Source organism: Rattus norvegicus, chromosome 19 (assembly GCF_036323735.1).
Source record: "Rattus norvegicus strain BN/NHsdMcwi chromosome 19, GRCr8, whole genome shotgun sequence".
NCBI lineage: Eukaryota > Metazoa > Chordata > Mammalia > Rodentia > Muridae > Rattus > Rattus norvegicus.
The window spans coordinates 68199538-68227184 of NC_086037.1; the positions used below are offsets into that span (position 1 = coordinate 68199538).

Below are 27647 nucleotides of genomic sequence, written 5' to 3' on the forward strand. Positions count from 1 at the left end.
CGCTCCACCCCTCGTTCACCAGGCTCAGATCTCGGGGAGCCGAGCGGAGCCGAACGGCGCGGCGGAGTGTAGCGGAACGGGACTGAGTGAAGTTAAGTCCGCTCTAGCAGAACTCAGTGAGCCGAGCCACACGGAATAGCACGGAGCGGGGATCAAGTGGCGGCTGCCGCCATGAAGCGGGACCGACTCGGCCGCTTCCTGTCTCCTGGAATAGCTCGGCAGCGCGGGAGTTCGGGCAGCAGCTGTGGAAGCGGTCGGACTCGGGGTCGCCCTTCTCGCACCGGCGGATCGAGCGCTGACGGGGCGGCTCCTCAACTCAGCTGGGGCTCGACGCGCTCCTGCGGGGACACGGGCGAGGACGGCACAGACGAGGCAGGTGGGTGCCAGGCGTCCTCTGGCCCTAGTGCCAGCCTGGTGATTCTGAGAGCAAACCAGGCTTCCAGTTTCGGAGAACCCCGACCCTCTGGCTTCTACTGCAGATAAGAAGCCCTTCCTTCTGTCGGTCAGACAGCCGATCCTTTCCTGCTCTGTGTCGCTGCTATTTAGTGTTTAAGATTTGAAGGTACACAGGCGTGGCTTCAAGTTTGCTCTTCGTGCTAGGTACTTTTAGGGTAATTGCTTAACTTCTCTGAACCCTAGTTTCTTGATGCTTAAAACAGGCCCATAACCTAAACCCGTGGTGGGTACTGAGTTAATTGAACTGCTTGGTCCTTGTGTGGCTGCGAGTTTGTGAACAAGCAGTAGTTGGTTAGAGTAACAGCATCAAGTGCATTCGTGTGGTGTTCTTTAATTTGAGAATGGATTTCCTGTATAAGCCGTCCTTTAGTTCCACTAGGGGCTGTGAGGTGGCATCTTGTACACACTGCAGACAAGACAGTCAGCGGGCATCGATGAGCAGTGAGTTAGTTTCTCGAGGCGCAGCTCGCTCATTTTCGGAATTAGGACGATCCAGCAGTAGTCAAGTTCCATCTTCAGAGGAGGCCTCTGGGGTTCTTGGAAATGGAATGTTCAGTGAGGAAGGCCCGCTCCTGAGTCCTGCTGCTAGTGGGTTTAGGAAGCCCAGTGCAGGCACTTCTCTGCTTCCAGTGTTAGAAGGCCAGGGGGAAGTGTGGTCCTCACACGTAAGTACCTCACTTACGTCACATTTGCTTCTTTGCTCAGGAGCAGGCCGGACTCTCACCATGGGGCACTGTCGTCTCTGCCATGGGAAGTTTTCCTCACGGAGCCTCCGAAGCATCTCTGAGAGAGTGCCTGGGGAGACCTCAGAGAGATTGTCCCCAGGGGAGCGTGTCTTCATCAGGGACTTCCAGCGTCTGCTGGGTGTTGCTGTGCACCAGGACCCAGCCCTGCCTCAGTTTGTCTGCAAGAACTGCTACACCCAATTCTATCAGTGCCACAGCCTTCTCAGGTCCTTCTTACAGAGAGTCAATGTCTCCCCAGCTGGCCAGCGGAAACCTTGTACAAAGTAGGCCCTTGTTGGACTTCTTGGGATCTTTAGGGGTTTGTCACCTTGTGTTCTGGGTGTTGACTTAGGGCAGTGACTTGGGGTGGACAAAAACTAGTATAAGCCCTTCATGGTGTTACAGTGAGGTGCTGTGGTGGCAATGTTTGCAGAGATCTGAGGGTGTAGAGTTCATTAGAAGAGAGGGAACAGGGCAGCTAACAAAGGCCCTGGGGGCGACAACTAGGGAGCTTTGTGACTTTGAGAGGTTCCTAAACTGTGGCCACACTGATGCTTTGCAGGGTCGGTGTTCAGCCTCCCACAGTGGCAGAGGAGGGAGCATGTATGGGTGAGTGCTATACGTGCCAGGGTGGGCATTTCAGGTTGGGCCTAGCATTGGCCACCATGAGACTGACATTTCTGTTGATTCTCCTCAGCTGATCTGATCACCTCGAGCCCTCAGTGTCTGCACGGCTTGGTGGGCTGGGTGCATGAGCATGCAGTCAACTGTGGGTGTCTGCCCAGCCTTCAGAGGACACTGTCCTCTGAGTACTGCGGCGTCATCCAGGCTGTGTGGGGCTGCGACCAGGGCCATGACTTCACCATGGACACAGACTCCGGCTGCAGAGCTCTCCTTTTGGACAGTGCATTAGCAGTGAAATGGGGAAAGGAACTAGCACCACGGCTGGCCCAGAGCTCAGCGTCAGACCCCACTGGAGCTGCCTCTCAGCTCTGCCAGGCCAGAGAAACTCAAGTTGGATCTGAGACCAAGACATTGCCCAGTGTGGATGTGGCCCTGCTGCACTCACATGGAGACTCTGTGGGACCTGGGCTAAGCCCCTATATACAGCCAAACTTGGCTCCCAGTGAGGCCCCAGGTAAGCAGCACTCTGGCTTATGCTAGAGCAGGAGTCAGTATTCCGACCAAGGCTGTCAGCAGCCGACAGTGGATTTCTGTACTGTTTGCATAGAGATGATGGTATAGGCAGCTGGCAGCAGGAGACGAGGATCCAGTCGCAGCGCCTTTCCCATAGAACCTGTGCTATTCCAACACCTAAGAGTAGGGTGGCCCTACCAGCCTGTCTTGACACTGTTTCTTCACAAGTAGGCCTCTGATTTACCAGTTTCTGTAATGGCATTGCTCATGTAGTCATGTCAGTCTTCCTCTGAGCCTGCCCTTAGGCCAGAGGGCACTGGTGGTTCTTGTAGGCTGAGGGGACTGAGGAGAGAGAAGAATGGGGCTATTGTCTGCAGGACTAGGAGGCAGACAAAGAGGCTGCTACTTTACCATAGTGTGGTAGCCTCTTCTGCTGACTGGCCCTTCTGTGGGACATGCTGTGGGTGGGATGCAGCTGTTCCTAAGCACTGTGCTAGGGGAGTTGGGGCAGCTTCTGACTGCCTCTTGCCTTCATATGATTCATGGCCAATTGTGGGTGCTCAGCTGTTCCCACCTGCAGTTCCACACTGGGGTTCTTTAAACACGCTGGACGGCTGCCAAGCACAGTGGCACACACCTTTAGTCCCAGCTCTTGGGGAGGCAAAGGCAGGCAGATTGCTGTGAGTTTGAGACCAGACAGCCAGGTCTACATAGAGAGTTCCAGGGCAGAGCCAAGGCTACATAGAGAGACCTTGTCTTTTTTTTTAAAAAAAAAAAAAAAAAAAAAAAGGGAGGAGGATTGAAGATCCGGCTCAGTTCAGAACACTACTTGCTGCCCTTGCAAAAGACCTTGGTTCAATTCCCTAGACCCACATGGTAGCTCATCACCATTTTTAACTCCGATTCCAGAGGATCCAAGGCTCTCTTCTGGCCTCTGCCAGCACCAGGGATATACACAGGCAAAACAGTCATACACATAAAAATAACTTTAAAATATTAAAGATGTAGGCACCCATGTGGTTCAGCGATTGAAGGCTCCAGGCAAGGCCCTAGGAGGATGCCCCAGACTTTAGAATGCACAACTGTTTTGATAGCAGAATCCTGTCAAATGCTGTACACTGTGTGGAGTGGGCCATTCTCAGGAGAACAGCAGAGATTGAGAGAGCAAGTGTCGGGGGTGAGAGTGGAGGAAGTTGAGGCCAGAGGCCTGCTGGCCCCAGTAAGGAAGGTGTGTCCTTAGGCGGGGGCATCGCCTCCTTACAGGCCTTTTCTGTGCTCATTGTTGGTAACCAGAGCCTGTTCTTTGTTTGCCAGGGCAACTGGGTGAGAAGCAGGTTCCATCTTCAACCTCGGATGATCGGGTAAAAGACGAGTTCAGTGACCTTTCTGAGGGGTGAGAGAAGAGTGGGTTTAAACAGCCTAAATTTCTCCTTCCAAAACCAGACTCAGCCTCTCTAGAGCTGCTACCCCTGGTTGGCATGTTTGCCTTCCCTCCTTCTCAGAAGTGGGGAGGAGAGGAGTGGCCAGGGTTGTTCTGAGGCCTCTGGCTTTCTGGCCGTAGAGGCGCCCAGATGAAGCGTGCTGCAGGGGGAGCACCGTTCCATTCCGACCCACAGCAGTCGGGATTGCCTCATTACACTGCCCCAGTTGGTCCACAGCAGTCGGGGTTGCCTCGTTACACTGCCCCAGTTGGTCCTGTGCCGTTACCTGTGCTGCTGCTTTAAAGGCCTTAGTCTTGTACTAGCGCCAGCATCACTAGATCAGAGGATGCTAGGTCCAGGCCCTTTGGGGTAGTGATGTTGAGCAGAAGCTCTGTGCGGGGTGAGGAGAGGACAGACCTCCCTTGGAAGGGGTCAGTGGGTCTCTCAGCTCTGGGCTGAGAACTACTCAGGGGCGTTTGCCCCTTCTGTTTTGCCCCACAACTCATGTGAGGACCAGATGTGTCGCTGGGCTCTTAGCCTGCCTGTAGCAGACCCTACCCTGACCAGATAGCCGGAGGCCTGTCTAGGAGAACAGCAGGCTTGCTAGACTGGCTGTTTTCTGCCTTCCAGAGGCCAGTGAGTCATGTTTTAGGGACAAGGTCATAACCCTATGTTCACAGTTGATGGCTGATACAGTCACTTTCTGAATCTCCTTTAAATCTTCACACTCTCCCCTGCTGTAAATAACTAAGCTCTTTGAGAGTTTGGGGTCCCGTATTCCGCACGAGTGGCTTCAGGGAGAAGGCTACCAGTTTGTTAGGTTCCAGTGAGTGGCTTGTCCTCCTAAGAGGGCAGATTGAGGAGTTGGGGGTTTCAGATTTCTTAAGAGGTGTTCAGAAGCGATGCATGGACTATGGGGTCTGAAGTACCTGAAGACAGGAGGCCATGTTGGGTATGCTCTACCCAGTCAGTTCTTTGCTGAAGGCTCCCTCATCTTTCCTAGAGACGTCCTGAGTGAAGATGACAGTGATAAGAAGCAAACCCCACAGTCCTCGGATGAGTCCTTTGAGCCTTACCCAGAAAAGAAGTAAGAATATAGCCCTGTCTAAGCCTATGCCTTCTGGGGGGGTCGTTTACAGGTTAGCCATGGTGCACATGAAACTAAGAGGTGTGGAAACATGGAGAATGGAAGCCCATCCTTTCTTTGGTTCATCGCCCAAGTCTAGTGACCTCTCCCTCTGCCCCGATCGGTCTGTCTGTTTCTCTCATGTGCATATTTATTTATTACTGTGTTTTTGTCTGTTTAGTGGTGTGTGTGTGTGTGTGTGTGTGTGTGTGTGTTGCACAGAAGGAGGAGGTCAGAGAACCATTTCTACTATGTTAGTCCTAGGTATCAAACTCAGGTTGTCAGGCTTGGTGGCAGGAGCCTTTTACCTGCTGGGCTATCTCACTGGCTTCTAAGTGAATCAGAATGTCTGTCTGAAAGGCCAGATGAACAACTGAATGTGCTAGGATTCCCCTTGATCTTTGTATCCTCTTCCTGGTGGTTTGGCGACCTGGCCTAAGTATGTATCAGGAGGTAGCAGGCAGCCCTGTTGGTAAGACAGTCCGATTTTAGGGGGTCTCTTAGTAGTTCTTTCTGGTCCTGCTCCTGGTGTGTCCCTGAGCATGTCTTGGTCTTACTCCAGCTGTCCCTTTTGTTCCCTGGATCCTGTCTCTGTGAAGCCCAGGAACCGAGCCTTGTGACTGTTCGTCTCAGGGTGGCCCTTGGCTCTGACTCCTTAAAGCAGTCATTCTTTGGTTTTCCCTTTCCTTCGCCAAGAAAACAGAAGACTCTAAGGAGGAGAGACAGAATTCATCTTTACTAGGGCCCCTGTCCTCCTAGCCCTGTCCCAAGAACTACATACCCAATAGCTAGTTAGTAACTACCTCATTGCCAGTATCTGAGCGGTTCCCAGTTCAGAGTGAAAATCCAAAGTGCAGGCAGCTCTGGGCTCCACACTATCAGCTGAGGAAACCCAAGAATTTGTTTCTTTTTTAATATAAGTTCTAATATTCCTTATGGAAAGAGGAAGAGAAATAAAGGTGACATTGAAAGATCAGAGTCTGATGCAGTACCAAGCAAGCCACTTCACTTCAGCAGGTGTCACAGGATGGAGACCTGGCTGGGGGACCTGTGGCCAGAGTGCAGGCTGTGCTGCCGTAAGCACTCCCTGTCCTCTTCCCAGTGACTTCTCCCTTGAGCCACTTCGGTAGGTGGTTTGGGGGCCTAGCCTAAGATTGGGGGGTAGTGGGTTTCATTTTCAGGAAGAGGGGAAGTGGTTGCTCTGCCAAGATGTAACACATGCTCTGTTGTGCATGTCCTGTCACCAAGACATGAGGTGAACATAATGTACTGTGTGTGGGACACGTGAGATACATTTTAACAAACTTTTAGTACAGTGTGTTACTTCAGTGGAAACTGTACTCTGCAGGAGGTAGGACTAGGTATCAGTGGATATGGGCATCTGCTGCTCATGATACGCACTGGCCTGAATGCTTCCTAAGGCCCCGCTAGAGAATCTGTCTGTCTGTCTGTCTGTCTGCCTGCCTGCCTGCCTGCCTGCCTGCCTGCCTGCCTATCTATCTATCTATCTATCTTCCCTCCCTTCCCCCTTCCTCCTCCCTCTCCCCTCCCTCCCTTCCTCCCTCTGTTCTTTCTTTCTTTCTTTCTTTCTTTCTTTCTTTCTTTCTTTCTTTCTTTCTTTTAATAATACTTATTTTTAAGATTTGTTATTTTGTTTTTAAGATTTATTTACTTTATGTGAGTACACTGTCCCTGTTTTCATGCATACCAGAAGAGGGCATCAGATCCCATTACAGATGGTGGTGAGCCACCATGTGGTTGCTGGGATTTGAACTCAGGACCTCTGGAAGAGCAGTCAGTGCTCGTAACCACTGAGCCATCTCTCCAGCCCCGAATTTTTTTTTTTCTTCAAGACGGGGTTTCTTCATATAGTCCTGGCTATCCTGGGATCAGAGATTCACCTGTCCCATGTGCTGGGGTTAAAGTGTGCACCACCACTGCTGAAGCCAGAGGTTTTAAAAATAGTTTTTTTTTTTTAAATGTGTATATGTGGGTGTGCTGGATTCATGTATGTGTACCAAGTGCATGCTGGATCCCTTAGAGGTCAGAAGAGGGCATCAAATCTGGGACAGGAATTACAGGCGGTTGTGAGCCATCATGTGAGTGCTGGGAACCAAACCTGGGTCCTCTGCAGATGCAGCAAGCGCTCGGCAGCATCTGTGCTGCGGTCTCCAGGCCTTGAGAACAGGACCTCAAGAAACCCACTTGTGTTCCTCCTCACATATTTGCCTCCTCAGCACCCTCTCAGCCTTTACAGTTCTGGCTGGTCAGGTGGTCCTCCTGAGCAGGCTTAGAGGACAGCACAGTCATAGGATGGGAAGTGTTTACCTGTGAAACACATGGCACAGACTTCAGAGCTACCTGCTCTAAGCCCAGCCAGTCTAGTGTATAAGGAAGTTACTGTCAGAAAAGGCCACCCCCTCAGCCAGGACACTGGACAGTTATCAGACAAGGACAAGTGGAATAGTGTACATGTTGTAGCCTGGTGATTTCTTCTTCCTTTTCAGGTGTTTTGTTTGAGACACTGTCTTGCTATATATAGCTCTCTCTGATCTAGAATTCCCCATGTAGCCCACACTGGGCTCACCTCCCTTTGTTACTCAAGCAGGACTTGAGAATCTGATCCTTTTGCTCCAGTCTCCCGAGAGTAGTGTGAGCCACCGTACTGGGCTACTTAGCTTTTGTTGTTTTCTGAGACAGGGTTTGGTGATCTCAGGCGGGCCTTGCCCTCCCGGGTGCTGAGTTATAGGTGATAGATCGTCCTCAGCTCTTTCTCCTCTCGCTGAGATGGAGTCTCATCATGCACTCCTGACTGCTCTGGGACTTTGTGAAGATCAGGACGGTCTCAAACTCAGAGCCATTTACCTTTCTTTCCTGAGTGTTGAATTAAAATGTGGACCATTATGCCTGCCTTAGCTTTCAAAAATTAACCATTTGCTTTATTGCTATTATTAATATTAATTTATTTTTGTTTTTTGAGATGAGGTTTCTCTGTGTAGCCCTGGCTGTCCTGGAACTGTTTGTAGACCAGGCTGCCTCGAATGTAGAGATCTGCCTGCCTCTGCCTCCCGAGTGCTGGGATCAAAGGCGTGAGACATCACTGCCCATGTTTTACTATTTTTTAAAAGATCTATTTAGCTTTCTTTTATGAGTGTGGGCGTTGGCCTGCGTGTTTATCTGTGCCCTCAGAGATCAAAGAGAGTGCTGGGTTCCCGGGCTGGACTCACAGCTGATTGTCAGGTCCCTTTGAGTGCTGGAACTTAGGTCCTCTTCTTAACCACTGAGCTACCTCTTTTATTACCAGGGCAGCTTAGACTGTGAGATCCTGCCTCACAGACAGCACCAAGACATACCTTGTTTGGCTCTTCAGTGTCTCCAGAAGTTTTGTGGGAAATTCCAGTGTGCTCTATTCCCCCGGCCCTGCCAAGGTTTTTGTGAATGAAGCCAGGTTGTTGCTTGTGCTCAGTAAAAACAGAGCTGTACTCGCCAGCCTTCTGTTCTTCTTTACTCTCTGAGGCAGGGTCTTAGCTTTGCTTCTACTACTGATTAGAAATTATATTTTGGGTCTAAAGAAACGGCTCGTCAGTTAAGAGTCTTTCTTGCTTTTGCAGAGGACCAGGTTTTGGTTCCCAATATTCACACGGCAGCTCACACATCTATAGTTCTAGATCCATAGGCTCTGACGCCCTCCTGACCTCCGTGAGCAATTCCGAGCCTGAACACACATGCAGGCAAAATACCCACACGTAACATTTTAAAAAGACGTGGGAGGGTGGACCAGATCTACGTTCTTTTTTTTTTTTTTTTTTTTTTTTTTTGGAGCTGGGGACCGAACCCACAGATCTACGTTCTTGAGCACATTGGTCTCTTCTTGCGTCACAGCTGAGCAACACTTCCTATACAGAAGCTGGTGACTTTAACGTCTGCTTGTTTTGAGGTAGGCCTCGGTGTGTGGGCTGAGCTCACGCTTTCTGCCTCAAGCAGTGCTCTCGAGTTAGCCCAGAAGCTGTCAGATGCAACACTGTGCTGTTTCCTTTTTGAACTCTTTTTTTTTTCTTTAAAGATTTATTCATTTATTATATATAAGTACACTGTAGCTGTCTTCAGATACACCAGAAGAGGGCATCAAATCTCATTACAGATGGTTGTGAGCCACCATGTGGTTGCTGGGAATTGAACTCAGGACCTCTGGAAGAGTAATCGGGTGCTTTTTTTTTTTTTTTTTTTTTTTTTTTGGTTCTTTTTTTCGGAGCTGGGGACCGAACCCAGGGCCTTGCGCTTCCTAGGCAAGCGCTCTACCACTGAGCTAAATCCCCAACCCCTAATCGGGTGCTCTTAACCGCTGAGCCATCTCTCCAGCCCCTTTTTGAACTCTTCCTTGTTTGTATATGAAATACAATGAGACTTGGGGCTGGAAACACGCCCTCGGCTGCTGGGTGCCTGACAGAACCTCAAGTTCAGCAGGTGTGCTGAGCCCCTTTCTAGCTCGAGGTGATCTGTAACAGAACTGACAGAATTCTCTACCGCTGTCCCTATCACCATCCCTTGATTTGGGGGCTTAGCACACAGGACTGCAATTCTAAAAATGTGATGGTCATGTGACAGTCCGTGTGCTCCACACAACCACCAGCTCTGCTTTCTGGGCTGTGTACCCTTCCCAAGGTGTCGCTTCAGGCCCCACCCACCCAGGCTTGTGCTGACTGGGATGGCTAGTGATAGAAGAGGTTCAGTCTGCACAGAGGCAACCGAGTTAGGAAAGCTTGGAGGAAACTAGATGCAGGAAGAGACACGAATCAACTCCAAATAGAGATTTAAAACGAAAGCATCACTAAATTGTCCTCCTGCCCCCAGGGTCTCTGGTAAGAAGAGTGAAGGCAAAGAAGCCAAGAGGCCTGAAGAGCCCAAAATCAGAAAGAAGCCAGGCCCCAAGCCTGGATGGAAGAAAAAGCTCCGCTGTGAGAGGTGAGCAGGCTGCAGTTTGGGGCATCTGTGTGCTGTGTCAGCACCTCCACATATGCTCTGCCTTACAGGGAGGAGCTGCCCACCATCTACAAGTGTCCTTACCAGGGCTGCACAGCTGTATACCGGGGGGCTGACGGCATGAAGGTGAGGAATGGGTATCCTCAGTCAAGCTGCTCTCAGGGTGGGCTATGCTTGACTGACTTTCCCTGGGTATTAGCCTGAACCTGCTGGAGGCACCGGGTATTTCCGTAGATTCCCATGATCCTAGTGGATGTGGAGTCAGCCCCTTGCTCTATGACACTGGCTTAAAGGAGCCAGCAGTATAGGGTAGGAAGTAGTTGTCTTTCCAGTAGTCGGTTGTCAACTGCTCGGATCACTGCGCAGGGTCTTCTGGGGGGGATGTGTTCATCACAGGGTCTCTCGTCCCTTCTTCCCCCAGAAGCACATTAAGGAGCACCATGAGGAGGTCCGGGAAAGGCCCTGCCCACACCCTGGTTGCAACAAGGTATTCATGATCGACCGATACCTACAGCGACACGTGAAGCTCATCCACACAGGTACCTGTCTCAGGCTGTGCCGTCAGTGGACCCCAGGCACCCAGCCAGGGGGACAAACCCTACCCAGAAGCTTGGGATCAGGTGCTTCTGTGCCACTTAGGTATTCTGAATCCACATACAAGCTGGAGTCCTCCTCTCTGTTGAATTCCTGATGGTACCCACTCCTTTTAAGTCTGAGCAACTTTTCAGCATTGAGATCACAGAAATTCTAGTACTCTTGTGAATTCACCTTTAAAAATCAACACTAGGGCTAGGCAGTGGTGGCACACACCTTGACTCCCAGCACTTAGGAGGCAGAGGCAGCTGGATCTTTGTGACTTCAAGACCAGCATGGTCTACAGAGGTAATTCCAGGACAACCAGGGCTATACAAAGAAACCCTTTTAAAACCCCAAACTCCCCAAAACAAAACAGAACACTAGAGCTGGCAAGATGGCTGAGTGGGTAAAGGCATCTGTCAAGTCTGATGACTTGAGTTGATCTCTCCAGGACCTACATGGTGAAGAACTGCCTTCTGATCTCCACACACTTGCTGTATGGCACACCGCCCCACATCTAAAATGTAGGAAACATTGGCAGCATTCATTCAGGTAGACTGTTAAATTTTTCTGGGGTTTATATAAATGACACACACACAAATCTTTTTCACATTACCGTTTAGGCATTTTATTGATGGATCATTTACTTGGTTTTGTGATGAGATCCAGCTGAATGTCAGTTGTCCTTGCTAAGCCTTTGGGCATGCCTCCTGCTAGAGTAACTCCCTTTGGTCTAGGTCGTCCAGCTCTGTAGCCTGTCACAGTGCACAGAGCAGCCGCTTTCTGCAGAGGGGAAACAGCAGGATGGTGGTGGCCCATGCCTTTAATCCCAGCACTTGGGAGGGAGACACAGGAAGAGCTCTGAGTTCAAGGCTAGCCTGGTCTAGAAAGAGTTCCAGGACAGCCAGGGCTATACAGAGAAGCCTGCTTCAAAAAACAAAACGAGGTGAAATACACTCTTCAGTAGTTTAGCTGAAGAGGCCAGGCGTTTTGTAGGTGTAGGCAGCATGGGTTGGAACAATTGGTGCTTAGTGCTGTGCAGCCCTGGTGTATAGATGGAAACACGCACGGCACGCATAGCACGCATGCAGAGCATGGGACACACGGCACGCACGGCACGTGTGCGGAGCACGGGACAGCTGGTAGGCGTCAACCCTACCCCGTGGGATCTGGGATGGAGTCCTCAGTCTTGGAGGCAAGACTCTACCTGCTGAGCCTTCTCCATGGCTTTTGCTGTTTTTGAGAGTTTCGTGTGGTTCAGGCTGGCCTCGAGTCTGATATACAGCAGAGGTCTTGAACCATGGAGCACTGAGGTTGCAGGTGTGAGCCACCATACTGATGTGGCTAAAGCTTTTGTTGACGAGTGTGAGAAGCTGGTTTCCAAAGTGCATCAAACCACTTCCCTCCACCAGAAACGTTCTCTGCACTGTCTGGGGCCTCACTTTGGGACGACTTCTAGAGAGATCTGTGCTTCCACAGGCCAGGCTGGGCATATCTCTCTGGAAGGCCAGTCATGGCTACACAGCGAGATCTTGGCTCAGAAACAAACAAAAAGGTTTGAAACGCACAATTTCTGTGGTGAAGACCTAGCCATGTGACAGTGTTCTGAGGAACCTGGAAATCTTCTATAATGAAAACAGTTTATATTAGAAATGTTGGTTTTTTGAGGTAGGGTTTCTCTGTGTAATCCTGACTGTCCTAGAACTTGCTCCCTAGACCAGGCTGTCATTGAACTTGGAGATCGACCTGTCTCTGCTTCCCAAGCGCTGGGACGTGGGCGTGTGCCACCATTGTTCAGTCAGGAACTTATTAGTGAAGTTCTCCATATCAGAATTGCCTTTCATTTTAAATCATGTGGGTTCCCAAAGGCCCCCGCCTGGGGACACCCTCGTGTTGTTTAGAACAGTGATAACTATCACCTCCCCTGGAGCAGATTGGGTTTTGCCGGCTCTGGTGCTCACATCCGCTCTGGTCTTGCAGAGGTACGCAATTACATCTGTGACGAATGTGGGCAGACCTTCAAGCAGCGGAAGCACCTTCTTGTCCACCAGATGCGCCACTCAGGAGCCAAGCCACTGCAGTAAGTGTGGGCTGGGCACTTCCTATGCCTGGGACAAGGTGCAGCTTACCTCACCTGCCTCTGCCCTCCAGGTGTGAGGTCTGTGGGTTCCAGTGCAGGCAACGAGCGTCCCTCAAGTACCACATGACCAAACACAAAGCAGAGACTGAGCTGGATTTCGCCTGTGACCAGTGCGGCCGGCGGTTTGAAAAAGCCCACAACCTCAACGTGCATATGTCCATGGTCCATCCTCTGACCCAGACCCAAGCCCTGCCTTTGGAAGCAGAGCCACCACCTGGGCCTCTGAGCCTCGCTGGGACCGTGGAGGGCCAGGCTGTGAAGCCCGAGCCGACCTGAGGACTGACTGCAGGCGGACAGACCGCTGGACGTGGAGCAGCTGGAACGCAGCCGTGATGTGAGGTCAAGGACAGTTCCACTCACGTTCCTCACTCCCCCCCTGGCACAGTTCTGCTTGCTTGTTGGATCCCGTGCTACACCCACTCACAGAGCCAGCAGCCATATGGTGGAGGGCACCTCTCTCGGGCTGAGAGCGTGTACTTCAACCCGCTGTGGTACCAGCAGTTTTATTTTCCTATGGACACCGAACAATAAGGCCAGACACAGATTATGAATAATTAATTTCTCTTTTCCTAACCAGAGCAGTCGAGGAGATTTGTAATCCACTTTCTAGTGTAACAAGAACTCCATGTTATGCTTGCAATAAATTATTCACAAAGGTGCGGCTGGTGCCTGAGACCGGTGCCGTCAGAACAGATGAGGCTCCTGGGAGAGGTCAAAGCTGGGGCCAGCCTGCTGCCTTTGCTGGAGGGCGTTGCTCACCTCAGGGTCACAGTCTCCTCGACCAGCCAGCAGCTGTGAGAAAATGCATTGCTTAGTGTGTACAGCCCCGGGCCAGCCCGAGTAAGCTGTTCAGATCAGGAGCTAGTGAACGCTTGAGTTGTGCTGCCCGCCTGATGTCTCTGTGGCATGCAGCCACCATCTCAAGTGTCACGGGGCTGTGGCTTCATTTTATCTAAGTTATGAAATGAGCTCGGGAGTTCATGTCTGGGTTTGTTACCTCTGTCATGTTGGAGAAGCACTGTCTCGGACACTGAGGTATTAGCTGCAACAGAAAACTGCGTGCCTTTGTTATCAGTTGTACAGGGCTATCCTAGAACACACAGGCAGTCAAGGGTCAGGCACGAGCACATCTCAGCTGCCGCTCCCGAGGAGTGTCTGCCTCACAGACGTGGGGCGCTTACCTGGAGCTCGGAGATGCTTCTGCTGGCCTGAGGTAACACAATCCTGGTTTCCCCATCCACAAAGAGCTGTACCAGTTTGAGGTACATGTCAACCGCAACATGCAGGAAAGCTGCTTCCCTGACAGTGGTACCGTCACTGAAGCAGGAGAGGAGACTGCAGGTAAAGGCAGGACGGTGAAGGACTGACTGGACGATGCTGAGAGGTGAGTAGCTAGCACAGACTACAACATAGATTTGTGGAACAAACTGTCAAGCACCTTGTCCCACCCAGTGAGAGACCTTGGGAAAACACTGCCTTTTCTCTGACTGTGCCAGCACCAGCATTTGGGCTTACTCACCTGACTAGCTTACCTGTAGAAAGCAAGTGGTAGCAGCCTGGTGTGCTGGTCTGGGGCCAAGAGAAGGAGGTGCCCTAGCTTGGCATCTGCAAAACCAAGGAGCTGAATCAGCTCTGTAGGCTCCTGAACCCAGTGTCAGTGCTGGGATGACTCCCAACATGTCATGTGCCCTGGGTTTCTGTCTAGCCGTGCTGGCGCTCAGAGGAGCCTGTGAACTACACTGAGGACACCTGGAAGAGCTGTTGGGAAGGAGGGGTCTCCCCTTGGTCTCACAAAGAACAGAGACTGGGAGTTGAATAAGCCCTCAAGCTCTCTCTCTCACTGCTCCTCTTATGGTGTGTCTGCTCAGAGACCTTTGAGTGCCCGGAATGGACTCTTCTGTTGCTTTAAAAGTGCATGTGCCCTGAATTCGTACCCCTTGTAGGGTTTTTAAGACATGGTAAAAAGTAAAACCCAGAAGTTCACTGCCCAGAGTTGTTCTTAACTGTCTGAAGTGACATAGTTGCCAAGGCAGCTAATGAATTTATGTCTGTCTCGCCTTGGGTAGAGCCAGCCTTCCCACACTATTCCAGGGACACATGGCCGCTCACCCGTCTCTGCCAACTGGAAGAGCATCAGCCAGGACACCTTCCGTCTTTCCAAACAGGCGAGGACCTCAGCACAGATGTCCACAGCCTTCTGGTACTCAGCGGTGTCCTGTGACCCACAGAAGAGCCAAGGAAGTGAGAAGACAATCTCTGTGCTTCCTTTCTACTTTGCAAAGTCTAAAACTGGTGACACAAGCTGAACAAAGGTGCCCACACCCACCAGGTCTCTGCCAAGCTCAGGAGCAAGACATCAAAAGGCAAACCAAATACTCAGATAGATACCCAGAGATCCAAACTGAAGTCTGAATGGGACTTATTACCTGGTGCTCCCAGCCAGCCAGGGGTGCAGGGAAAAAGCTACCTCAGCTGAAAGGTCTGACTTACCCGTTGGGTCAGGTAGGACGAGAGTAGCCCCATCAAGGAAAAGAAGAGGAGGGTGATCAGGAGCTAGGAGGAAAACAGTTACTACATGAAAGTCACATGCTGACACTCTAGAGCCCAGAGCCTCAGTAGATCGCAGGAGGGGGGAAAATCTTAAATCACTTTTTTTTTCTTTTTTGAGACAGGGTCTCACTATGTAGCCCAGGCTAGCCTCAAACTCATCCCAGCAGTCTCCCTGCCCCAGCCTTCTCAGTGCTACGATTGTTCGTGTGAACCACTCTGCCAGGCCCACTATCGTTCAGGTGCTTAGGTCAGAGTAAGTTAGGGCCACATCTGATTTATTTTGTATACACACGTATTAATTCAAAAGCAACAGGAAAGGGGGCTTGGAAGAATCCTGGGGCATTTGTATTACAGTCATCAAATACTGGGCTCTACTACTGATGTAGTTTTTAGGTTGGCATATACAGTATGAGCCAGCAGCGGACCTGTATCAGGAGTGAGGGGGTGACTTCCTTCCCAAATGCTGGTTCACATTTCCTCTGTGTCCCCAACAAATCTTGGTCTACACATTAGAGAAGGCACTGGGTAGTTAGGGCTCTTTCTCTAGGGCCCAGCACTCAAGGCCTGACTGTCCCTTTGCTTAGAAGTTGGAACAGTTCCTCTCTGTACCTTTGCAGAGAAGCAGAGCTTCAGCCTTGGGTGCCTATGAGGTGCTCTCTGTAAGCGCCCTTCATCATGGGTCACGGCTACAGCAATGGGAAGAGGGGACATTGGCTGGTAGCTTTTTTTTTTCCTTTTTTTCAGAGCTGGGGACCGAACCCAGGGCTTTGCGCTTGCTAGGCAAGCGCCCTACCACTGAGCTAAATCCCCAACCCTGGCTGGTAGCTTTATTCTAGGTTGTAACACAGGCAAAAACAAGCCCAACAAAAACACTTCCAAAAGAACTGTAAAGCCTTTTACCAATAAACACTAGGCTAACAGTTTTTACTTTGGAAAAGGAAAGCCAGTGGGCCAGCCTCCCTGGAAAATTGTTTTACCTCCTCTCTTTCGCAGTCTAGCCTCTTCAGATGTGTTGTGACATTTTCCCTCCCAGCTTCTCTAGTTGCAAAGTACAGTGCAGCAGCTGAGATCCAGGCGGGGCTGGGTGCTGGGGCCGCTGAATCGGAGGCGAAACTGACACACAAACATTGCTGCAGACACTGAACACCACAGTACTGGCCACCAGGGTCTGTTTAATAGCAAGGGCTCTCCTTTCAAACAATGCAGGGCCCAGAGTCACTACAAACGATTGTGTCTGTCTCTCAGGTTTGGGGCCATCGTTGTACATAAGATGTAGAGCATTCTGAGGGAACCAGCTTAGTCCTGCCCAGCTCTTAATGGGATCTTGGGGTCCAGGAGCTTTGAAGGAAGAGGCCATAGTACTACTGAGTTCTCAGTATTCTTGCTTGTCCGTGTGGGCCTGTGACCGGGCTAGCCCGAGAGGCTAACTCTATTACTGGCATGGTATCTTAGTTTCCATGAGGGTAAAAGTTAGAAAGCGAATGCTGCTGTTCTGTGTAGGAGAAAAAGGAGTAATCTGATCTTTGTAGAATTAGAGTTGGGAACAAGACCAACTTGGTTACTGATCAGGGAGGACACACAGACATATGGATTCAATACTAGCTACCAGAAGGAAGTCCTCCATAAAGAGTAATGTCTTGTTTAGGCCCTCTGAGGACTCCCTGGGTGCTGCAGGAACTTGGTGTTCCTCATGAGAGTAGGTCAGCCAGGACTGGCAGAAATCTGACTGGGCTCTCAAGTGAGGAGTGATGTGAGAGCCTGCCCCCTGCCCTGTGCTATCCCTGTGGGCACTGAGTGTTAAATATCAGAGCAGAATGCAGGGCCAGGGTGAACTGGAGTCAAACCTGGTGAAACCAGGCTTCAGGAGCACCTGAGCAGCTTCTTTTACAGGCCAGTCACCCAGCTCAATCCCGGGTCCCCCTGCCCTCAGTCACCCAGCTCAATCCCAGTACCCCTGCCCTCAGTCAGCCAGCTCGATCCCAGTACCCCTTGCCCTCAGTCAGCCAGCTCAATCCCGGGTCCCCCTGCCCTCAGTCACCCAGCTCAGTCCCAGTACCCCTGCCCTCAGTCACCCAGCTCGATCCCAGTACCCCTTGCCCTCAGTCACCCAGCTCAATCCCGGGTTCCCTTGCCCTCAGTCACCCAGCTCGATCCCAGTACCCCTGCCTTCAGTCACCCAGCTCAATCCCAGTACCCCTGCCCTCAGTCAGCCAGCTCGATCCCAGTACCCCTGCCCTCAGTCAGCCAGCTCGATCCCAGTGTCCCTGCCCTCAGTCAGCCAGCTCAATCCCAGTACCCCTGCCCTCAGTCAGCCAGCTCGATCCCAGTGCCCCTGCCCTCAGTCACCCAGCTCGATCCCAGTACCCCTTGCCCTCAGTCAGCCAGCTCAATCCCGGGTCCCCCTGCCCTCAGTCAGCCAGCTCAATCCCAGTACCCCTGCCCTCAGTCACCCAGCTCGATCCCAGTACCCCTGCCCTCAGACTCAAAGATGTCCAGAGACATAGCCCAGCCCAAGGGCTACAGCTTACTTGCTAGCAAACTTCCGGGCTTCCTGTAGCCTCTGCAGCTCTTGAGGCAGTGTGCTCTGATAGCATTTCTTCCACTGACTACACAACACCGGTTCCAGGCTTGACCACCACAGCTATGAGAAGGGAAGATCACCAGGAAGCAGATTAAGGACATTGTCGTGGACAGCCATGAGAGAGATGGCCACCATCTAGACACCGAACTGCCAGTCAGCTAGGAACTCCTAAGATGTCACACGGATCACATTGCTGTGCTGCGCAACTTATAGCTTTCCTTTTTGAGACCGAGTCTTAGCATACAGCTCTGGCTATCCTGGGACTCACAGGCTGGCCTAGAATTCAGAGGTCAGAGACAAGGTTTCTCTGTGTAGCCCTAGCTGTCCTGGAACTCTCTGTAGATCAGGCTGGCCTTGAACTCAAAGATCCTGTGCCTTCTTCTGCCTCACAAGTGCTCGCCTATAAGGCGTTCTTCTGCTCAGGGACAAGGCTTGAAGGGAGGGCACTGTATGAGGAAACCCCTGTAATGTTGGCATTGAGCTGCCTGGCCTAATTCAATATGCCAGGCTGAGAGTAGCTTTCTAAATACAGAATAGTTCATCTGTGTTAATTCCACCCAATAAACTGGCCATGGCTGGACCCACCATCTCCCCTCTGGTCAGAATAACAAACCAGATGGAGGTCCTGGGGTCAGAGGAAGCCCCAATAGCTCCTCTGGGACCAGTCACTAGCATCTGCAGGTATTGTTATGTTGGGATGCAGAACAGCCGACATGGAGCCTCCAGTGAGCTTTGTAGTTGAGGACTTGTGAGAGGATGCAACAGAGTAGTGGGTGGGACAGCACTGAAGAGCAGAGGGCTGTCTTGTGAGCCACTGTGCGCTACCTACCTTGTATGTGTGTTTATATATGTATATATATGTATGTATGAGTTGTGCCTGCATGTATGTTTACGTATTTAATGTGGGCACATGCTTTGTGCCTGTAGAGATCAGAAGAAGGTGTTGGGTCCCCTGGAACCTGAGAGATGAGTCATAAACCACCATCTGGGTCCTCTGGAAGAGCATTGTTTTTAAATGTTGAGCTAGTGTTCCAGACTCTCTCACACATTTTGTGAATAGTAACCACCAGGGTAGGACACTGAACCTTCTGAGAACTGCAAATCCCAACTCTTGGAAAAATGTCCAAGACTAGGGTCTGTGAGATGTCTCAATAGGAAAGATGTGTGTTCCCAAATCTGCTGAGCTAAGTTCAACCCCAGGGTCCCATACAGTGGGAAGAAAGAACTGACTGCTTCAAGTTCTTTGACTTCTGTGCATGAATACATAAGAGAGCAGTGTGGGGGGAGGAACCCAACTGGGCCAGACATACCAGTGCTGAAGTCAGAATCATGGGACACTTAGTCTGGCATTCTGCCAGTGTGCGGTTGGCCACCAGCGCCGGGTCTTGACTTCGGAGACACACATTGAGGAGCCCCTGCAGCAAAACATCCTGAAGCTCAGTAGTCTGCCAACCCAGGTGCCCATGGGAACCCAGGCCCCGAAGGGCACCACTAGGCAACCAAAGAAATTACCCTGAAGAAGTGGATGGTAAGGTCGTAGGTCAGGACACTGCCGTGGCAACAGATGTTTCTCTGTAAAACAGTTCAAAGTCAGCACAAAACGGGCGGAGAGGTAGAAAGGCCAGCCCAGAGCGTTTGCACATACCAACCCAGAGGTGACCAGGTTAAAGAACTCTTCACAGTTCGGGGAGACAGGTTGTCCGGCCTGGGGGCTGCCCACAAGGACAGAGGGAGGCAGACGGAGGAGAAGCCTTGGAAAGAAAGGGGTGTATTGTGGTGAAGACAGACAACATGGACAGGGTGTCCTCCCCTGCACAGTACTTTCCAGATCAAGCAATGCTGCTCAAAGCCAGCCCTTCTAGTTCCCACTGAGCTCGTGTGCTCTAAATACAAAGCTCACTTTGTCCCTTGCTCTGAATTCCTGCGTATGCACTGTGGATACCCCAAATGCACTTCAAAAAATATAAATAAAATTTCAACAAGCAGGTGGAAGGATGCACCACTGTCTAAGGAAGCAATCCTTAACGGGAGAATTTCATGAAAACGGTTGCACTGCACTTTCAAAACAAATCAGAAAAAAAGAAAACATCTTTAGAGCACATCCTTTCCTAGAGAGATGCCTGAGTCTAAGAAAAAAGACTTGAATTCAAAACACTTTTTACACTTGTTCCTGAGAGCCACTGAGATGCTGGAACCACTCCAAGTGTAGATGGAGCAGACATAATAGAAACAAGCAGTTAGTAGTGGAAGCTAAAGACAGAGGCCAGCGTGAGAGCTGGATGGTACCGTTTGCATATGAGCAGTTCCTGCTGTCTCCTAAGGCTGGTAGCCATGCTGCCTGGCCTTGCCAAAGCTTGCAGCCGTCCTCTGAACACCCGAAAGAGAAAGTGACTCTCAGGAGTAGAACAGCCACGGGGCACAGCAGAACCTTGATCAAGCTCCAGGTCCATAGCCATCTCCTGGAAAAAAGCAGGACCAAGTCCACCCTCTATCTCTGATGTGTCACTAAACATGAATGAGGGCAGAAAAGTTCTCTGATCACCGTGGAACTCAGTTGGCGACCTTGAGAGATGAGCCTGAGAAAGGTTGTCTCCACAGGGATGGGGAGTGAGGAGGGGCAAGGACACAAGCCCTTCCCTGTGAAAGCCATTGTTAACCAGACCTAGTAGCTCAGCTATTGGGAGACTGAGGCAAGAGGACTGCAAATTCCGGGGCCTGCTTAGGTTGGAGCACTTGCCTAGATTGCAGACTCTGCATTCAAGCCTCACCCCCAGTACCACAGAAACGAAGCCATCTTTAAATTATAAACATAAATGAGCACAGGGGACAGCCAGCATACATCCCCAGGTCTCCCTGGAGCTGCACACTGCCACCCTTACTGCTCGGTGTAGACAGGTGGACAGACATGCAGGGATGGGCTGAAGGTGAGTCCTCTGCTGTCACATTCTTTTTGTTTGTAAATTAAACATTTTTCAGAAGAATAAATGTGACTTTTTAAATACCAAAGAATGACCCATGTGTCCCAAATAGCTGTGAACTCTGCACTTTGGGCCTGGATTTGGATCTTATACATAATTCTTTTAAAAACAAGATGGCAGATCCAGGAACAGGACTGGTATCCTCAGTAACCTGGGAGCCATGTCAACAGACAACTCAATGCCTAAGCCATAGAGTTGGCTTCCCTAAACCTTGTCATCCATCTTAGTGTCATCCCGCATCCTAGGCATCCACCTCATAAGGACCACAGGGGCCAGGCCCTGAGCTCGCACTGCACCGGCAGAACTGTCTGGCTTGCTGCTACTGCATGCTGTCTCAGTGCCAGAAGCCTGTACCCCGTCACTCTCCTGGGAGGAGCCACGTGAGTGAGAACCAGGTGGGCCTGAGGGGTGGAGGGAAAGGCCCTACTGTGGGGGTCATGGGCAGGGAGCAGGTAATGCCACACAATTCCTGATGTGTGGAGTATGGGGGTTGGTGTGGTGCTGTGCATACAAATGCTGAATTCTGAACCCCAAGGCCTGGCCTCCCAGTTGGGAGGACTTCTCACATACACAGGCCTTTGTTGTGTAAACTTTGCTCCCAATTAAAGTGGCTGCAGCCAATTCCTGGGGAGAATAGAGAGGGGTGGGGCTTTGGTTACCAGGTTGGGGGTCGCAGATAGGGATCATAAGAAGAAAAAGAGGAGGAGGAGAAGAGAGGAGAAAGGAGCCGGAGAGAATAGGAGGTCTCCATTAGAGGTGATGGACCAGGGGCACGTGGCCTAGTGAAATCCCCAGAACAGACTAAGAGCAGAAATAACCTGAGTGAGACTGAGGTAGCAAGTACTCTGGGGAGCACAGCTGGGGAGGAGACAGTCAGCGCACAGACAACAGGTTAGGGGCAGCTCCCCAGTAACCGTGCTAAAGGTGATTAAAAAACCCAAAAGAGCTGGGGATTTAGCTCAGTGGTAGAGCACTTACCTAGGAAGCGCAAAGCCCTGGGTTCGGTCCCCAGCTCAAAAAAAAAAAAAAAAAAAAAAAAAAAAACCCAAAAGAATCTTTCTCAACTGCTGGGTGGGGGGCCAGGTCATAGTAGAGCTAAGAGTAGTAAACAACTTGTCAGAATACCATTTACAGTGGAGGCCTGTACAGTGGAGGTCTGTCTGTCCCGTCTACTCAACAGAAATAATGTGACCAGCACCCACAACTGTCACAGCCTGCTGTGTGACCCTAAAAACCACATGCAGGCTGGGCCTCTCTCAGGCTAATCCCTGACATCTAGGAGAGATGGGTGGGGAAGACAGAGGTCTGGATGAAGCCGGGTGTCTGCCTCTTTCAGCCTGTAGGATGCTCTCATTTGAGGGATTTCCTCAGTTCTTATCATGCACAGTTCTAACTCCCCACACTTCTGAATTCAGACCCTTGAAGAATGGAAGGAACCCACAGATACAATGTGTCTAATGAAGTGACATGTACTACTATGGTTTGGATCTGAGATGCCCTCTAAATGACAGTGCTGAAAGCTGGTCCCTAAGCACCAGTGTGGAGAATGAGAGGCTCGTGAGGGCCCTGACTCCGCCCATGGTTGGGGATGTCCCTGAATGGAACTGGGAACTGGTAGAACACGAAAGAGGTCAGCCTGGCTGGAGGACCCTCATGGGGATGGGCTTTAAAGAATCTCCCTTGTCCCCAGTTGCTCCTTTTCTGTTTCTTGGCTGCTCTGTCTGGTACACCCTCCCTCTTGTGATGTCCTGACTCACCACAGGACCACGGCAATGAAGGCAAGTGGCCTTTGTGCCTTTAACTCCATTTTCTCAGTTACTGTCATAGCAACAGGACATGGCAACAACATGGAGGGTTGGAAAGAGGCCACCTAGAGACATGGACTGAGAGACACTGGAACATCGGCATGACTCCACTGCATTCTGCTCATTTTGGGAGCCCACAAAGCCTGAAGCCTCCATGTGCTCTTTTCCTCTACACAGGCTGGCTTATTAAGGTCACTTCTCAGAGCCTGCAGCCCAGCTGAGTAACACGAAGAAGCAGAGGACTGCAGCGGCAGCTTTGCTGTCAAAGTTTGGATGTTCCAAAGCCGGGAGACAGTTTTGGCATCACAGCTGTGCCTGGGTCTTGTGATGCTCACCTGTGGGATACATTCAAAGGCCACTGCTGCTCTAGGTCTCTGCCATGGTTCCCACTCGGTTCTGTCCAGTCAGTCACCATTATGCTAACGTCATACACACCTTAGCAGAGGACAGATTGCTGCAGCAAACACATTGGGCTCTGTTGCTCTCTAACTCACCTGTAGTCTAGAAAGAAGATCCTCGTTTCCTGTGCGGCCACCAAGAACCAGATCAGAGTCCTCTGAGTGGTTGTAACTCCTTGAATTGAAAGTAAAACAAAGGCCTCCTCAGTGCTGTCGGCCAGCAGTGCTACCTCGGTGCCTCTCAGTGCTGTTGGCCAGCAGTGCTACCTCGGTGCCTCTCAGTGCTGTTGGCCAGCAGTGCTACCTCGGTGCCTCTCAGTGCTGGCCAGCAGTGCTACCTCGGTGCCTCTCAGTGCTGGCCAGCAGTGCTTACCATGGTGCCCATTCTTTCTCCTGCCTCCACAGTGGAGTGCCTGCGTGTAACTGACAGCAGGAAAAAAAACAGCAAAATCCCAAAGTACTAGCAGTCAAAAACATCAACAATGCAAAAAATGGCAGGCCACAGGCATGTGATATCTGCACTCAAGAGGCAGAGACAGGAGGATGACTACAAGTTTGATGCCAACTTGGCCAACACAGCAAGTTTCAATCCAGCCATGGCTGAGCTGCAAAAGCTTATTTAAAGAAAGGGGAGGGTGTCTGGGGCAGCGCAGAGGTTAAGAATGTGTGTCAGCAATCGCTGAGGACTAAAGGTAGATACCAGCATCCCCGTAACATGCTGGATGTTGTACAGACAATTCCATGTGGCTGACACCCTCTTCTGGCTTCTGCATTTGCATTTGTGCTTGAGCATACACACACACACACACACACACACACACACACACACACACACACACACACACACCTGCCTACACGTACAACTTTTTTCGTAAGGGAAGAAAAATGTACCAACACCAAGTGTTGTTTGTCGTGGGAGGTTTAACTTCCCCAAACTAATTCATACACTTAACAACGGCACAAAAGCTGAACGATGGCACTGACAAGGAACATGACTTCACACGCAGTAAAGCCGGAGCGACTCACTCAGAAAGAACCTACAGCAAGGAACTCAGTTTATTGCCTCCATATACAAGCCTCCATTGTGTTTCTGTATGTTCTGCATAAATAATTGGGGGAAAAAAGCCAGTCATTCCACTTACAGTCACAGTGAAAACAAAATACAGAGACAGGAGGATCTCTGGGAGTTCAAGGTCAGCCTAGTCTACATATCAAGTTCTAGGCTAGACAAAGCTACAAGGTGAGACCATGTCTTAATACAAACAAAATAAAATACTTATTAATAGAAGTCTTATATTTTGCAAATATTATTAGACTTGTAACCACAAAAACCTAAAATATTGGTAAAATAAGTCAAAACTTAAACAAAAACCCTGTGACCATGGATAGGAAAACGTGGTGGAGAGATCTAACACAGTTTCCATAAGGATCCCAATTGGGTTTGTAGAAAAACAAACAAACAAACAAACAAACAAACAAGCAAACAACCCCAACCCCCAAACAGCCAAACAAAACAACAATTTACTGATGGTAAAATCCAAGTGAAATCACAAAGGACCCAGAATAGCCAAAGCAATCTCTAAAAGGAGCAATGCTGAAAGACTCACACTTTGAGATATCAAGACTTACTTCAAAGCCACATCAGAGAATAACACCCTGAGACAGCAGACAGAACCAAGGGCCTCGGGATAAACTCTCCTGTGAGTGACCCGTGTGTGACAAGGACATCAAGACTACCACGGGGGAAGTACAGTTTTCTCAACAAGGACATGCGAAAGAATAATGTGGACCTCTACCTCGAACAGAGGAAGTAAAGACCTAAGAATAAGAGCTAGAAGTAAAAACAAATGAATCAGACCTCTGCACATTCATCATTCATCCATCCATCATCCACCCATCCATTCATCTATTCATCATCCATCCATCCATCATCCATCCATCATTCATTCATCCATTCATCATTCCTTCATCCATCCATCATTCATTCATCCATCCATCATCCATCCATTCATCATCCATTCATTCATCCATCATTCATTCACTGACCATTATCAAGTGGGTGAAAAGATAGTTCAGGGAACAGGAGAAACTCTGTCCCTCTGTGTGCTAAGTGTCTGTGTAGGACAGGTGAAGAACTGCAGCTCAGCCAGGCAGACCAGTTTAAAGGATGTGGTGTCCTCAGACTACTTTACTAGTCTGTGTGGGACCCTGGGTTTGATCTCTAGTAGCACAAAAGACAGCTGGGATGGGCAGGCTGGGGTAGGGAGAAATTCTAATAGATATTTCTCTAAATGATCCATCATCACAAAGAAAAAAAAAAACCTCAAATGACAACATTAAAACAGAACTTCATACCCTAGAATGGCTACAATCAGAAAAGATAGTGTTGTGGGACCCTCTGAATTCTCTCTACCGCAGGCAGACTATAATACGGCAGAGCCAGCATGTGAAAACATTTTGAAAAACTGTATTATTATCCACTAGTCCACTCTTGTGTATGCCGAGGAAAAACAGTGACCCAGGGCTCCACAAAACCTATATTCAAAAAAGGTCAGAGCAATGTTACAATAGCCAAACAGCAGAAGCAAGCAAATGTCTACCAGTGGCAGAAGGAATTACAGAGATGATGTATGCTGTTCAATGTCAGGAGCCATCTAGGACAGGCTAAAGGCCAGCGGGTGGGCTTTCTGAGATGGTTTCACTGTGGATTGTGACCTTTGCCTCTTGTAGCAAGGCCCAGGGGGACAAATCTCAGGGTTTGATTCCTGCAGCTGATATGCCTTTCCTGTCCTTATAAAATTGATATGATCCCCCCGCTGGGCATTAGCCCACCCTATTGGGCAGACTTCAGCCCAGCAAAGATGGACTGAGTTGAAGTGATGCTACACAAACAAGTAGATGACTTCCTAACTCCTAGTGATGACTCTGTAAGAATTCCCAAAACTACACTAGTAATAATTAGGGCTTCACAAATGATGAACCCTTTGATGGGTGGGCAGAAACATGCTGATTGTCATGTTCTGATTTGGAAAGAGGGGGGGAGGGGGAGGGAGGGAGGAAAAGGAAAAAATGAAAAGAAAAAAAAAAAGAAAAAAGGAAAAAAGAGAAAAAAGGAAAAAAGAAAATAAAAGGGGTTGGGGATTTAGCTCAGTGGTAGAGTGCTTGCCTAGGAAGCCCAAGGCCCTGGGTTCGGTCCCCAGCTCCGAAAAAAAGAACCAAAAAAAAAAAAAAAAAAAAAAAAAAAAGAAAATAAAATAATTAGGGGTTCAACTAGAGCTCTTTCCTATATAAAAACTGTAATTGGAATTCTTCCAGGCCTCACCTGACACAACTTAATTGCTTCTGAGATAGAGAGCAGGAACTGCTAAGACTTACAACTTAGGAACACCTTCCTTACGTTGGAAAACAATTAACCAAAGGTCATGAAAGGGAATGAGCAGTTTTCTGTAGGTATAAGGACAGAAGATAAAATTCTGACTGGGTTTATCTATACAAAGCCTCATTGTTAACGTATACTAACTTCCAATGAACCCGTGGAGCTAGAGAGAGGAAATGAATGTCTAGTCAGATAACTAGTTTTAATGGAAAGACATGCAAACATCTCTGTCATGAATGTCTTATTCACATTATGACTTGAATTTGTTTAAACTTGCATTAAGTTTTGAATAGATACCATGCGATCTATTCTCCTAAAAGGTACAAAAAACTAGAAACGATGACATTAGGTGGCAGGGGGAGAGAACAGAATTAGGAGGAAGGAGAGAGCAGTACTCGCTGCAGAGAGGAAGACAAAGAAGTCACTGCAGAGAGAGCAGGACGAGCAGGCGGCCTTCTCCTCACCATGGGATGGAACAGGTTTTCTCTTAACAAGGCAGGCTTAGTCTTACTAAAGAGGACAAAGCTTCCTTACAGACTTGGGTTTAATTCATTTAGCAATAAAAGGGTAGAAGCCTTTTCTTTATGCAACAAAGGTTGAAGCTTAGTTTTCATCCAGCATGAATGAGTTCTTTCTGCACTGGCAGTTGGGCTTTTGCTCCATATGCATATGTAGTGTGTGTGCATGTAAATGTGAGATAACTAGAAGGACCCAACAGGAGTGTGTGCATGTGTATGAATGTGTGTGCATTAATGTATATATGTATGTGTGTTTATACATATTTGCTTATGTAAAAGTTTTTCCTTCTGTGATCTCTTCTCCTGGTTCAATAAAGATTTATTGCTCTAAACCTCCCTCCTTCCTGGCAAGCTGATTCTGGGCAAGAGAGAAAGAAGCCACACCAATTAATCCCCTGCTGTTAACAATCAGTGTTATTGCCCAGAGGCCTGCAGCTTCTGCTTCAGAGAAACTTAAAGACAGACAGGTCAATGTTATCATAGAGGCAGCCTTAATCTCCTTCCAGACCAAGTCTGCTCCCAGCAATGCTCCTCCCCCTCAGCTACCTTCAAGAGAGGACTCAGCCAGGCTAAGCTCCCAGCAGTTCAGTGGCATTATTTATCCATAATGAAATACTCTTGCTGGATGAACCCTGAAAATGTCTGCACAGTGGCATAAGCCAGGAACACAAGACTGCATGCCATTCTGTTTCTGTGAAATGTGGAGAGCAGGCAGTTCTGCGGCAAGGGGTGGACGGCTAAGGGCTGGCGAGTCTGCGCAGTCACAGGCCAGCCTCACACAACACCTTCTCCTCCAGTGCTGCTCAAGAGCTGGTGGGGACGAGGGGATGGACCAGTCTCCTTCACAACTGTCACCCAACCCTCGGAGGCTGAGACAGGA

General features: G+C 49.7%; 2 protein-coding genes and 1 non-coding gene across 8 annotated transcripts in view; 2 read left to right on the forward strand and 1 right to left on the reverse strand.

Annotated features, from left to right (window-relative positions):
* Window positions 1-171: 171 nt before the first annotated feature.
* On the forward strand, window positions 172-13220 carry Zfp276 (zinc finger protein (C2H2 type) 276). 2 transcript variants are annotated; one of them, XM_002728603.7, is made up of 11 exons: window positions 172-376; window positions 1162-1465; window positions 1744-1790; window positions 1879-2319; window positions 3633-3711; window positions 4743-4826; window positions 9717-9827; window positions 9896-9971; window positions 10267-10384; window positions 12402-12501; window positions 12573-13220. In XM_002728603.7, the coding sequence occupies exons 1-11, from the start codon at window positions 172-174 to the stop codon at window positions 12835-12837; spliced, it is 1830 nt and encodes a 609-aa protein (XP_002728649.1). In that variant the 3' UTR covers window positions 12838-13220. The 2 variants fall into 2 exon arrangements, 1 of the variants encoding a protein (XP_002728649.1); XR_005496931.2 differs by lacking the exons at window positions 9896-9971; window positions 10267-10384; window positions 12402-12501; window positions 12573-13220 and having other exon boundaries at window positions 3633-3679.
* Fanca (FA complementation group A) overlaps window positions 11025-27647 on the reverse strand; it is a 60519-nt gene continuing 43896 nt past the window's right edge. For 2 of the 5 annotated variants that reach the window (XM_039097889.2, XM_063278163.1), the window contains 13 exons: window positions 22970-23048; window positions 19979-20151; window positions 19338-19443; window positions 19205-19264; window positions 19003-19107; window positions 17640-17752; window positions 16089-16224; window positions 15052-15114; window positions 14671-14776; window positions 14094-14166; window positions 13743-13896; window positions 13559-13651; window positions 11025-13353 (listed from right to left, as the gene is read on the reverse strand). In XM_039097889.2, the coding sequence (XP_038953817.1) occupies window positions 13246-13353; window positions 13559-13651; window positions 13743-13896; window positions 14094-14166; window positions 14671-14776; window positions 15052-15114; window positions 16089-16224; window positions 17640-17752; window positions 19003-19107; window positions 19205-19264; window positions 19338-19443; window positions 19979-20151; window positions 22970-23048 (1369 nt within the window). In that variant the 3' untranslated portion in view covers window positions 11025-13245. Of the gene's footprint in view, window positions 13354-13558; window positions 13652-13742; window positions 13897-14080; window positions 14167-14670; window positions 14777-15051; window positions 15115-16088; window positions 16604-17639; window positions 17753-19002; window positions 19108-19204; window positions 19265-19337; window positions 19444-19978; window positions 20152-22969; window positions 23049-27647 lie in introns of those variants that run through there. The other 3 variants (NM_001401252.1, XM_039097888.2, XM_039097892.2) reach the window with 3 other exon arrangements.
* On the forward strand, window positions 25841-25901 carry LOC120098676 (small nucleolar RNA SNORD43). The gene has a single exon (XR_005497100.1). It is a non-coding gene; the product is annotated as a small nucleolar RNA SNORD43 (small nucleolar RNA).